Source organism: Zophobas morio, unplaced genomic scaffold (assembly GCF_036711695.1).
Source record: "Zophobas morio isolate AGI-343-1 ecotype UQ-CSIRO unplaced genomic scaffold, CSIRO_AGI_Zmor_V1 ptg000451l, whole genome shotgun sequence".
In the NCBI taxonomy this organism is placed as follows: domain Eukaryota; kingdom Metazoa; phylum Arthropoda; class Insecta; order Coleoptera; family Tenebrionidae; genus Zophobas; species Zophobas morio.
Window position 1 is genome coordinate 7,431 of NW_026972554.1, and position 13,920 is coordinate 21,350.

A 13,920-nucleotide genomic window follows, 5' to 3' on the forward strand; every position below is an offset into this window, starting at 1 on the left:
TAATAAACGTAAAGTTACGCAAGGGTCCAAAGGACTTGCTAGTAGCACGCGGTCATATTAAAAGAAAAACAAATTCGCTTGCAATTGTATATGAACCTAAAACTGGTGGGGTTCTACAGAAAGCTCGGGTCTAGTCCACGTGATCAGTTACACCTCAGGCCAAATGGCGGGAGTCCTGGTCAGATCCACCTTCCGCCAAACTTTGGCCCTGGATAGTCATGATAATCCCTCGAAAATTATAGGAAACGCCCCTTAAAAACTGAGCGGTCTGCGCTCGGCTTACCGAGCAACCGCAAGCAATGAAAATGAAAAAAAACAGATAACAAATGTTAAAGTTCTAATTCCAACCTAGCTTTCCTTTTTTGTTTAACATTAATTAATACCTAGCTGTGCACTAGTTTGTTTTTAGTCTTTTAAAGCCGTCTACTTCAGTTAAGAAAGTTAAAATTTGAAAATGCTTATCAGTAATTTAAAATGAAGTACTGGTTTTAAACTAGTGGATCTTATTTATAATGTTTGTGTAGCCATGACATAAAAATTTATATAGGGAAGTTAAGATATCAAATGCAATTCGAGTGCAACACAAGCTATTTCAATAATTCACAGTCGAGGGTAGACTTTGTAAGCAAAAGGACGTGTCTTAATCTATTTAGCAAGAATTGCTTAAAAAGGCTACTACTCGTAGAAAGACTTTGATCAAGGTGTCTTACGAAATTTCGCTTCTTCTCGAATACTAAAAACATATCTCAAAACTTTTGCTAAAGTCGTAGCAAATTTAATAATCTAAAGTTGGTAGACATTTTTACCCTTTTTAAATATTGGTGTGAGGAAAACAGAAAAGATGACAGCTGATGCAAGTTAATCTAATATGTGACCGTATCCTCTTTTATTTGGAAGAGGGCCGCTTTGAGACCGGTAGGAAAAGATATTTTTACTTAATGATTTTTTCGAAAAATTATAATTATAGTAAACGTAATGAAGAGGATGGGCCCCGAGAAGGTTTGGAGAGGTAAAAGGTTTTTTAAATCTGTTAGAAGAATATATAAAACGTAAAAGTCGACGACGTTGAAAAAGCAACACTTCTTTCTGATCACTTCACTCTATGGTACAGGCTACCTGCTTCTTTATTGGCGGATAAAACGCTTTCTTAGTCGATCTTCGCCTAGCTGAAGGGCCACCATAGTGAAGAGTAAGATTAGGTAAGCCCCTATTGAGAAGGAAGGCACTTGATTTCTAGTCTCGAGATTAAATTTAAAAAAGGACGCTTCCCAGTTGGGCACGATTAACCCGTTATAGAGGTTACACAATAGCCCGACAACGCCGGCATTCCATCGTGATGCTACAAGCTAATGCTTATAGAGCATATACTCAACTTAAGGGTTATTTTTGGCTCCTTCCCGTTACAGTGCTGTTACGACGCTCCTGAAGATACCGCGAACAGTCTCTATACCAAAGTCTCTCTTAGCAGTTGGCAAAGTAGATGTAACCGTCATATTGTGCTGCTTGAAAACATTCGTTGAGCAAGCTTTGCCTTGCCACCATTCTTATCTAGATTTTAGCAGGAGAATTCAACGACGCAACAACCCCGTTTGATAAAATGGACTTTTTGTGCCTTCATTTATAAAGGTGATAACAAGAACTGTAATTTGATGTCAGAAAAACATTCCTCCTTTTCTTTCCAACTTGCTTATGCTTAAATTATATTATAAATCCATCCTAATTGTACTTTTGAGTTATGCATACTCGCCCTCCTAACTACTTAGTAAAAGTCTCACCTGATTATCTTTTTCACCCTTGCTCGTTGAAGACTGACAATTCCGCACTGTGAACAGCTTTACCCGCATTTAGTACGGCGATTTTATACTTTGCCAAAATCACCAGCTATTTTTCTCCAGCATCTGCTGTATTATCTAGTCACGCCCGTAATCGTTGTAAAATCACTATTAGTGCGCGATTATATTTATATATACTGGTAAAAAGCACTATTACTCTCCATAGCCACTGCGAGGGTAGCTAAGGCACGCACTGACTACATTGACTACACTAATAGAGTTATACAGAAATCAAAAGTCCAAGTCCATTACATTGGGATTGAGAATAGTCACCGTAGTTTAGCAGTTAAAAGCATTGACTTGTTAAAATACGCCGCTCTCTTTTCCGGTTTTCGAAAGGTTGTGTATTTTACCTTACAATATGATTCGTTTGAAAGCACAATGACTTTAAAGCGCTAGATGCGCTAAGCCTCGCCATTGCAAAGGCGGTAGACTCAAAAACTACGGGATATAAAAAGATTTCTATGTACTTTATCAGACAGGAGTGTAGATTATCACCTTGCCACAAGATTGAGCATTACTCGATTCTCGTCGGTGCATCTAACACTTACTGCTCTCTGGTGATTACGTGTATGTCTTCTCTGAAAACAAATTTTGATAAAATGCACCATTACTGCCGCTGATCTTTAAAGATAAAGTAATCCCGAAAATTTCCCAGGCGAATTAGGGGATCAGCCTAAGCAATATTTTTTGTGCCCTTTGTTATGTGGTAAATACAAACTTTCGCTACGCAAGGAAAAATGCTCGGCTCTACCGTATATCTGACCAATTAAGGCATACGCGTCTGGTACCAGGGCCCATGACTCGCAGACAGTAAACTCCCTTGAAGGGTGGCCAAGGGTCATATTCTCAGACAAAAAATGATAAACCTTATTAAGTACTGGAGTGCGTCAATGAGTTCAAGATGTCCGACCACAACTCCAATTGTTATTGCAGCTTCCTGTTTCCACTTGAGCTCACTTCTTTTTGTTAAATTAAAATATTAATTTGACAACTGCAAGCTAGAAAAAAACTAACACCCTATACTGAGCTGGTTGCTTTTAATGTTTAAGGTAACTTAGAAAACTTTATTTTCAATATAAAACTTGCGAAAAATATATCCCTTGTAAATTTTCGGAAGGCAAAACGTTGAGGTTAACAGAGGTAGCGACTGTACTACTTGCACAAAAGGTTACGCTTGTAATATTTAAGCGGTTGTGATTCAAATAAACAGCATATAGCGACTTTTGTTAGTTTCCGTGAAGCCTACAACTACTAAGTGAACAATCGCCTCTCCATAATATGGGTCAACTATTTTGGCTTTAGACTGCTTTTTTAATAGAAAACTTCAGTTAAAAACTACAAAATAATTGAATTTCTTTAAAAAATACGGGAGCATAGGTTTCATAACAATATGTGCTTACTAGTTGGAAAGACAATTAGTGTTACAATAATAATAATAATAACTGAAAATGGAAACTATAGAGATAAATGTCTGAAAGAAATACAGCTCCGAAAGTGCTACCTATTGGATTAAAAAAGAATTTGTTGTGCTACTAATTTGCAAAGTCAGTTTCTTTCGACTCATTTTAAACTGTGATTTAAAAGTCTATTAATATTTTTACCGAAATGTCAAGAAAAAATACAACTTCGTCATCTTACTTCGTCATCTTTTAGATATACAATTATGAAGGAGAACGAACGAACCATGAATAGGATAAGTTTATATATCTATAAGAGCGTAACAGTGTAAGTTGTACTTAAAAAAAAGTAAGTGGTAACCAGTTAATTATAATATATGGAATATTAGCTTAAAAGCTAAGTCATATTTATTATTTAAAATAGTAAAATAATATAAACCTAAACATAAGGTTTATGAAGAATCGTTATAAATAAAGATGCAATAATATTTTTGCTAATTTTATTTTAATATAGCGCAATACGAACTTATCACCTACAAAACGTTTAATTCTATAAAAAAAATTTTCTAATATAATAAAAAAATACCGTTAAATAATAACAGGAAAATAAACTAAACTCGTGAAACATTATTTTACAGATAAAAACTGAGAATCCACCAAAATTCTACTATTTCTATATAATTTTTTTCAATTGGGTTTATTAGTTGACTTCTGTGAGAATGCTATACACATACTTTAACTTATAAAGTACAATTGTGCATCTGATTACTGTACTAAAAATTTATACATTGTTATTCCCGCAGTTCTTTCAATTTCTACTTTTAACTTAAAGAGCCCACGAGTTGTTTGAAAATAATAAATAATCTGTTGGAGTTACATGTCGGCTCCCATCTTCTATTGGATCATTAAAAAATTATGTATTAAATAATATATTATTTTACAAAGCGAATTCCCTTTTACTATTGGATCTTTCTTGATAAAAAAGTCGAAAATGTGTTGGATTGTAACCCTTTCCCCTATTGGCCTATCCCAACTTATCAATGCAAAATAATAAATAGTAACATTCCAATTGAGTTATCCAACTATATATTTATTTATTTTCTTTAAGTATAAAGTCGAAGTGTTGAATCAGCAGCAGCGGCAATAATCCACGGTTGCTTAGGATGAAAAGAAACATCGTATAACGCTAAAGTTTATATATAGAGGATAGTAATAATACGGAACTATATATTAATACCGCAAGATTTCAAGTTCTTTGGAGAGCATAAACGCTTAAGAGGTACAATTAATGGATTTTGTAGAAGATCACTAAAAACACGTCCGTGAAAAACGTGTACAAAACCATCATCACTACAAGTGGCAAAAAGGGGATAGCGCCGGTGATAGGCTACTGCTCGTATGGCCTGGTGATGGTAACTGGAAATTTTTATATCAATAATTATAATAATAATAATAGTAATAAAAAACATACCGTAAAGTTTTATAAGGCTTCGAGGACAAGTCAAGGTCAAACCAAGAAAGACGTTTATCGTAACTTCCAACAATAATATTATCACCAGCCGAATGGATATCCATACAGGAGAGCCATTTGGCAGGCGAGAGTAGTTTCTTTAGGAGTTCATGTTTTATTAAGTTGTATATGCGAATATAACGTTGTGTCTATGATAGTAGTAATAATAATAATAATAATAATAATAATAATAATAATAATAATAATAATAATAATAATAATAATAATAATAATAATAATAATAATAATAATAATAATAATAATAATAATAATATAATTACAGCAACAAAAAGAAAAGGTTTGAGAGGATGAAAAGCCACACGCTGGACGGGTCCAGGAGGTTTCATAAAAGGAGTTTGCGAACGGCGTTTACTTAATTGGTGTATAAAAACAGGCACTCGATCTGTATATAATAATAATAACAATAAAAATAGTAAGAAAGTATTTTCATAGTATAATAAAAAAAAAGAATAAAACTTATTTATACTTTACTTTCTCTAAAAAAAATAAATATAAATTATAAATTTACCATTAAAAAGTTGATAAAAACTAAACGCAAAATAGTCACTGCACTAAAAGTATTAATACAATAACAACTTTTTAAGTAAAATTAGTAGAACAGTAAAAAATATATAATAACAAAATGCGCTTAACTTTTAAATATAGTAATGTTACAATACTAAAACCAAAACTTATATAAGTCTAATTAATAATCAATACTCTAAATTCTATATCTAATAATTCACTATTTTTGTTCTATATAATTTTGTTTCAATTCTAATGAATATTATATTATATAATATTCGAATAACCTTAACATGAGATACTATTATTAATGTTATATATATATAAATTAAGGAAGTAACATGAAAATTTTTTTAAACAAAATAGTATAACCCAAAAATAATAATAAGTTTTATACAAAATATTTATATAAACTAAAAAAAAAATATTTGATACGTGATAATAACCACATAAATAATAAACTTTAAAGATGGAAACTTTAAAAGTTTCTTTTAAACTTTTTTTTAATACGTTTCGAAACAGTAACGCAATAGTCGCCTTTACAGTGCCATGAAAAGTCCATTAATTGGCTGGCATGAGATATCCGCACGCGATGGCCCTATAAAAATATCTTAAATTATCTTAAAACCAATCAGAGTCCTTAAAAAAATTGGTGGCCATAATCATTGGCTAAAAAAGCCTTCCTTCTTTGGTGATAATGAAACCATTAAAAAGGTAATGTTATATTGGTTATGAAATTAACATAATAATAAGCAAATATTACAACATTAAGGTCGAGCAAAAAATATTAAATTTTATAGATATAAATAAAACAAGCCGCCAATGAGACAAAATATAAAATTCTAAAAATATTTCAAATTTAAAACACCAATCATAGCAATTTAAGAGCATCAACTGAAATGCATTACTCAAGTTATGATTATTTTTATAGTTCAATAATTTAGAATGCAATAAAATACCGTACATAAATTAAAAAATTTATACTAAATTATTATAATAGTTCAATTAAAAAATTCCTCAAATATATAAATACTCTGACCAATCATAAAAATTAAAACCAATAAACGCCGCAAACCAGAAACTCCGATAGAAATATACAATATAAATATTAATATGCGTATGAAATCGCTTTTACTTTAATAATAATGATATAATTATGAAAACCTCGGAAAACTCTTCATTAGACGGTTCGTTCCACAGAACGAAAGACTCATTTTTAACAGGAGCTTGTGTGTTTAAATCATTCATTACTGTTGATAAAAACTTTCGTTCCAAAAATTCATAAAAAAATAATTAATGGCGGTTTTAGTAATGTAATATTCTTTTTAAGGTTTTGATGTTTTCTGTTTTTATTTTATAATAAACAAATAAAAATTCACCTGATCCGTGTTGATACGAACTTTTTTCGAGCTAAATTTAGTATTAATGACGTATAGTTCAGTCCCACTAATAATAATAATAATAATAATAATAATAATAATAATAATAATAATAATAATAATAATAATAATAATAATAGTGATAATTACGCAGCCACGGCTAATAAGTTTATAGCAAGAGAAGGAGAAGAGGAAACTTTGACGACAGGCGAACTAAATGTATAAGTAAACAAGCAACGGCCACTAATAAGCTCCCAAACTTTAACGGTGCAGTCATCAGAACCTTGAAACAATCAAAATATAGTGAATAGCCAAATAAAATTAATGAAATAAAAAATAATAAACCAGAATATAAATATTGGCCTGTTGGATCCACAGCAACAGAGCGAACAACCCCGGTATGGCCCTAAAATACAACATATATTTATTGTATATAAACATAAATTACAAAAAAAGTTATTCTAAAATAAAAGATAACAAAAATCATAAACACTAAAGGCAAATAAAAAATATCAAAAAAGAATGAGAAACCTCAACACAACAATAAAAAAAAAGAACGCGAAATTTACTTTATACACAAGCACGCACGTGGACGGAAAAGGCTGTAGATCTTTTGGAGACGGAAGTTTCGGGATCAAACTTTCGGGATCGGCGTGGACTCGAAGTTTTCGAGTTCGTGGGCACAAATACAAGTCGAGGCACCGTTCAAACTGCTCTTTAACAAACTCGTTATAGCGTGGAACATGCCGCAAGCAGGAATAACTGTTTTATTATAAGGAAAAAGTGTAAAAAATAAAGCAGTTTTTATTAATAATATAACTATTAAAAAAATTAATAAGAGAAGTAAGTTATGGTATTTATTACAAGCAAAAAATACAAAATTACTATTATTTAAAAAAAAGGAAAACTCTACAAAGTATATGAGAGTTAATAAAAGCAAGAGAATATTATAAATATATACTTAGTTAATAAAAAAAGTAAAACAGAGTTTTTATAACAATAACTCACCGCAGCTATAACAACTATACAAAAGTATATAAATTATTATAATAATATTTACTAATAGTAAAAAAAAAATTAATAAAAAAAAGTTTTTTATCAATATTAATTCATAAAAAGTATAGACTAAAGTTTCAAACAGTACATATAAATATTAACACTTTTGAAACTATTATAACGTCTACAGAAAGCAAAATATTTGCCTTAACTATTAGTAAATCTGTTATAAAAAATATCATAGGCTTTTATTATTAAAAACTATTAAATTTTTTTTTATATTATAAGAGAGTTAGTAGAATTGAGCAGGTGTTATTATTATAATAATAAAAAAGTTATTATTTTTATATAAAATACAATATATAATGATATTATTACGAATGAGGAATAAAAGTTTTTAAATTTTTCTTCAATGCAACTTTCTTCAGTTCTTTATCGGTTAACAAATATTCTTCAGGAGGGTTATAGGATTCTTGATGGCCTGAAACATAAACAATATATTCTATTAATGATATTTAATAATAATAAATATTAATAAATAATAAACAATGGTAAACCTAATGATATAATAATAACTAAAAACCTGGTAGCTTCCGTTTGGGCGCGGTGAGATGCGAAGTTTTTTTAACTCTAAGGACATCTGAGTCGATCCAAAGAGAATACCATCGCGGCTTATTCACTTTTGGTCTGGTAATATAAAACACCCATGAGCACGTGGCGCTAAACATATACTGTTCGTAAAAAGGCGCGGAGCAATATTACAAAATTATTTAGAAGCATATGAAAAGTATTTATAAAATAATGAAGAACAATGATAATACGCGTTCGGCACAATCCAACCGCGGCGAATCGCACGGACAAGTTTGGCGATTCGCTGATGCTCGTGTTTGGAAGGAATGAATCTCCTCTTCGGCTCAGGTGCGTTCGTCATTGGATGAATCGAAACGTCTTTAGAGCAGATATCCTCAAATCGCTGAGAAAAAAATAATGAAAATGCATTGAAAAATAATGAATATACTGTCTGTGTCATTACGCCTCTGTAAAATTTTTATCACAATAGGAAAAACAATTCTACTTATTTTACGTTAAATTTATATAATATCGTATATAATATACATAAACTTTCCCGCATTATTTACTTTCAATCTTTAAATATTAATTATTTCCTATTTTGCTTATAAAAAAATAATAACAATAATTTTTCTTATTATTATTATTAATTTTGTTAAATAACTTTTTTATATGGTTGTTATTCTTTCTCAATAATACTTTATTTAAAAAAATTCTTTTATGATATTTATAATATTAAATTTTATAGTATTTACTTTTATTTGACAATTACTTTATAGTAATAATATTTTTATTATAAAAAGTTTTTTAAAACGTTTATAACTTCATAATAATTGAAAAATATTCCAGTAATATTATAAAATAAACTTTTATTAATAATAATGTTTACTATAAAAATTTACTAATGTACTTAAAATAAACATTATTTATTATATTTATAATACTTATTTTTTTAATAAAATTGCAAAGTATATTTACACTTTCAGAACTTTACTATTTTATAAATAAATGCAAAAAAAACCATTATAGAATTTAAATTATTATAATACGATAAATACTATTTAATAATAGAAAACTTTATAAAATTATTGATAAATTTGAACTTTAGTAAAAGTATTATTATTTCTTTTCAAGGTTCTTTATTAACGATTATATAAAATTTAAGAAAAATTATAATAATTTTGAAATTATAATTATAATTAAAGATATCTAGAAAAAATAAAGAGTTTGACTATTATAAAAAAAAAATTTCTAGAGTGTAGCAAAAAAAAATTATTTTTTTAATCCAAAAGCGCTAATAAACTGTAAATTCATCTTTGGAAATTAATATTTTCTTAAAAAACCAACGTAAAATAAAATTAATAACAATTAAAATTAAAATTCCGAATAAAAAAATATTATTTCAAAAAAAAAGTATAGTAAATTATAAATAAGAAATACTTATAAAATAGGTATATAAATTATTATTAAAAAAATTTAAAACTTTAATTAATTTATATTTCTGTGGCAAATAACAGTCAATAAAAATTTGACTTATATTAAATAATTTATATAATATAAAAGATATAATAATCAAAATTAACTAAATATAGAAGAAAATTAAAAAAAAGAAATTTTAATTAAATTAAAAATTTCTGAAAGCCGGAAAAAATTAATTTTAAAAATAAAGAAAATAAAAAAGTAAATATCATTATAACAAAATATCAATCTTAACTAAAACTTTTATAATTAAAACATTAGAACATTAAAAGAAAGAATATAACAAAAAGAATCTTGAATTGTAAAGAACTTACTTGTTGATCATTAAAATCAGCGTGAGCAAAAGTTCCACTCTGAATTCTTCTAACCATCTCAACTTCTTCGTCAGTCAATATTATTTCTTTCATATTTAACTTATCTAAAACAGTACGTCTATATAGTAAAAAAAATAATAATAATAAAAAAATTGCTTCTAACAAAAATTAAATTTAAATGAAGACCCAAAATCCGGATTGTCCAAAGAATCAAGAAACTTTTCCAAATTATCTCCAAAAGCAGGTTTAAAAATTTTCTTTCCGTTAACATCATAACCTATATGTGGGAAATCTTGATACCACTCCATCGGAATTTTGCCAACCGTATTTTGACCCACAAACTCATCTTCCGACTCACTGGAGACTACGTTAGAACAATGAAAAATAAAATATTATAAAATTAGTGAATTACTTTTAATTAAATTTAAAAAAAAATTAAAAAATTACTTATTAATCAGTAAATAAAAATTTTAATAAAAAGCGGAATTTACGATAATTATAAACAAAACAACTAAACATATTTAAATACCAGCAACTTCAAAACTTTCTCTAGTAACTTCCGAATTACTAAAATTTTTAGTTAATAAATTATCAAAATTACTGTCATTAAATTCATTTTCTATTTTATTAGCTGAAATATCCCCTTCATGAGAAGTTTTACCGTTTTTTTTATTTATTTCACCATTCTTATAAAGGTTTAAATCCGTAACTTGGCCCTGTTTTCCAGTATTTTTTTTTAAAACATTCATATTAAGTGTTGCATAAATTATATGTTCATGAAAAATATGTAATAGGATTTTTATAACATATTTCTTAATAGTAAATGAGGCCAGTTTAGGATATAGAAAAAATGAAAATTACTCTATAGAAAGAACGCTAGCATTTAGGGGTGTATTCATGCTACTAACACGTGAATTATCTGACCTCTAAGTTCGATTAACAGTTTCATTTTTCCTGTCTTTTGTTTTTCTCCATATCTTTCTCAATACGCGACTATCTGCTTGGTCTATAGGGCCTAGAGTAACAGTTTAACTAATTATACAGATTTATATTATTTAATTTATCAATAATTATAAGGTTAATTCCCTTTTAACGTTTTTAGAAATATCGAAATACTTTATATCCAGACGTATTTATGACTATGTTTCCAGTCGGTTGCTGTAAAATTTTTTAAGAACAGTTAGTAGCTTAAAATTTACTTAGTAGCATTTGATATTTAAGTTACCCAAAACTGAAATGTTTTGAGGTTTACTTATAGTATTTTTTAACTAGACAATTGCATATGCAAACTTAAAAATCGGTTTTTAGTTTGCAACTTAAAAAAAAACTAAATCTTTTCAGGACAACGGATTTATGCAATTAAATTTACTTTTCGCCCTTCTATGAACTAATAAAACTCCTTATTATATTATTAGTGAATTTTTTTCAGAATAGGCTTAATTTTTGGCTAGCTCTATGAGTTCTTCAAGATTGATTAATTTAACCATTCTTAAAACCCTTTTAAGTATACAAAAAATTGATTTATAATAGAATTATTATTAAGATTTGTTAACTTATTTTTACTGCAAGGGACTTTACTATTTTCAATTCCGCCCAGTTTTAACCTAAAAATTAAAAGTTAAGTAGGGCTGGAGCTGTTCCAGCCTTTACTAATTTTAGCTTCGTATATTTTTAAAGACCCAACCTTGGGAATTTGCTTGACCAGGCCTTAAAAATGATTTACTCACTTATTTTATAGAGTCAACGAACTAATACTTTTATTAGGTTTTCTAAGGTGAAACTAAAAAAAACATTATAAAATGAAATTTTTTAAGTGTTTAGTAAAGTGAACTGCTTACGTGTAAATTGCACGTGGCAAGAGGAGGAGTCCTATAAAGAAGTGTAATTAAAATTAACTAAATCAACATACTATATTAATTCACATAATAGGCCGTAAAAATTTCTTAAAATTTTAGGGAAGTCAAACAGTAAAAACCTAAAATCCTTACTTTTTCTGTACGGGGTGATAAGTCAGAAAGTTATGAATGATTAATTTTATAAAAAAAACTTTAAATTTGCTTAACAATAGCTACTCGCTAAAACAATTTATTATATAGTCTTTTATAAAGTTAGAAGGCACATATTTTACGGTCAAAAAAAAAAAAACAAAGTTTTCCCTGCCTATCAGGGGGTAGCAGCTATCCACCACACGTTCATAAAGCGAAGGATCACCCTTTTTAAGTATTTCTTTGGAAATTAAGTAATGAGCTTTAATATTAAAGGCTTTGTTTTAATAAAAACTTATTTTATACCCCAGTTATATGCTTTCTGCGATTTTTTTCTTTTTGTTGCTATTATCACCACTTTAGTAACTATATTTTACCATCTTGTTTATGTAAAAAATAACACCTCCAGCGTTCAACCCTGGACCTCTTCTCCCGAAGTCATTAAAGTAATACTTAAAACTTAATTTTATTTCATTTTTTAAAAAAAATACGAGTACTTATTAGCTTTTTTATATATCTGTAAATTTTATAGATTAAATTCAAATCGAGAAAGATTTACGAGGAATGTAGGCACAAGAATCCCAACGACCACAAAATTGCAAAAGAGTTGTTATTAAACAGAGCCATAGACGCTTTGAAACGGCAAAGTATATTGGAAAATTATCGAAAGGGTTATTTTTTTAGTGTTTTATTATCTTTTTTTTAGTCAATTTTTTATTATTTTTATGTGTTAGTAATAACTTTTTTTCCAAAAAGTTTAGGGTTTCTTACTTTAAAAGATAATCTACCAGACGACTTTTCTAAACAAGTAGAAAGTCTTTTCTTAGAAATTGACAAAGAAATGGTCGAAATTACAGCTGAAAGTAATCTTCTTGTGTCAGGATGGGGGAATTCTATATTTAACGATGCTTTTCACCTATTGGAAAAGTTTAGTTCCCATATAGAACAAACTGTTTGATAACTTTTAATAAGCACCAATACTTTATTTTATACTATGAATATAATTTATTTTTTTAATAATATTAAAAGAAACATTTCCTCAAAAAATGAATTCGAGAAACTTCTTTTAGATGCTCTTGATAAAATGGAAAAGACTGGTTTAATCTTTTAATCCTTTTTTTTTTTTATAAATTATTTTATTTTAAATCCTCTCTTTTTTCTCTACTTACTTATTATTATCCTCATAGTTATTATTTTTTAATAGGAGATAAGCCTATTTTAAGAGCTGGAGAAGATGATAATAGTCAACTCGTTTCTATTAATTTTTCAAAACGAAACGATAAAACTTCACATTCTATTATAGTTTCTTCCCGTCTTTTAGAGTTATATAAAGTTAATATATAATAAAGGTATTGTTCCTCAGATATTTTTTAGTTTTGAGCTATAATAATTTCTTAAATTAATTATACATATAAAAGCGAGGTTAATAAAATTATAAGCAATTTACTTGAGGGCCTTATCGTTTTTTTCTTAACGATACTTTTGGCGTATAAAAAAAAACATCAACTCCCTTTGAGCAGATGGCAGGGATAACTTCCGCCCGCTGCTATAATATTAGTTGCTGGCCTCTATGTTAATACTGCGATGGCTTGCGTGCAGCGCGTAGATGAGGTGATTGAAGCTTTTTTTTTTTTAAAATTCTGAAAAGTCGCTGCATTTGCTTAGTTCAAAGAAAGATTTCAAATTTTAGGATGCTGACATTAAAATCTGGATGGGATTGATGACGACTTTTTAAGTGTTTGGTTTAACAACTAAATAGTTTCCAAACACTCCACTAAAATCTGTTTTATCTAATTTCAGAGTGATTTATTTTCCAGAAAATATTTAGTTATTAAAGCTGCATAACAAAAAAGTCTATATTTATGCATTTTTTAAATTTTATTCTGGTACAAGTAACAAAGCGCTCGATAATTCCTTTATAAATTACATT

The 13,920-nt window shown here is 28.3% G+C and overlaps 1 protein-coding gene and 1 long non-coding RNA gene across 2 annotated transcripts; one reads left to right on the plus strand and one right to left on the minus strand.

The window, feature by feature from the left end:
- Positions 1-4,335: 4,335 nt before the first annotated feature.
- LOC135120943 (ribosome biogenesis protein bop1-like) lies at positions 4,336-10,999 on the minus strand. Its single transcript, XM_064045268.1, has 16 exons — positions 10,930-10,999; positions 10,192-10,369; positions 10,006-10,123; positions 8,464-8,615; positions 8,226-8,329; positions 8,021-8,123; positions 7,216-7,408; positions 6,992-7,052; positions 6,797-6,929; positions 6,647-6,713; positions 6,432-6,530; positions 5,778-5,865; positions 5,024-5,145; positions 4,704-4,891; positions 4,470-4,648; positions 4,336-4,418 (listed from the first exon to the last, which is right to left on the minus strand). Exons 1-16 carry the CDS (start codon positions 10,952-10,954, stop codon positions 4,336-4,338), a joined length of 1,893 nt encoding a protein of 630 aa, XP_063901338.1. The 5' UTR covers positions 10,955-10,999.
- A 1,303-nt stretch (positions 11,000-12,302) lies between these two features.
- On the plus strand, positions 12,303-13,262 carry LOC135120916 (uncharacterized). Its single transcript, XR_010278787.1, has 5 exons — positions 12,303-12,436; positions 12,523-12,661; positions 12,752-12,917; positions 13,020-13,087; positions 13,195-13,262. It is a non-coding gene; the product is annotated as an uncharacterized LOC135120916 (long non-coding RNA).
- Positions 13,263-13,920: the final 658 nt, after the last annotated feature.

Bases quoted from the DNA above. Each gene is read 5' to 3' on its own strand.
- LOC135120943 (XM_064045268.1), bottom strand. From the start codon at position 10,954: ATGAAACTGTTAATCGAACTTAGAG. The intron at 10,370-10,929 runs GTCAGATAATTC...GTTCTAACGTAG, and splicing joins ACTGTTAATCGAACTTAGAG to TCTCCAGTGAGTCGGAAGAT. The intron at 5,866-6,431 runs GTTTTCATAATT...ATATTTTTATAG, and splicing joins CTAATGAAGAGTTTTCCGAG to GGCCATCGCGTGCGGATATC.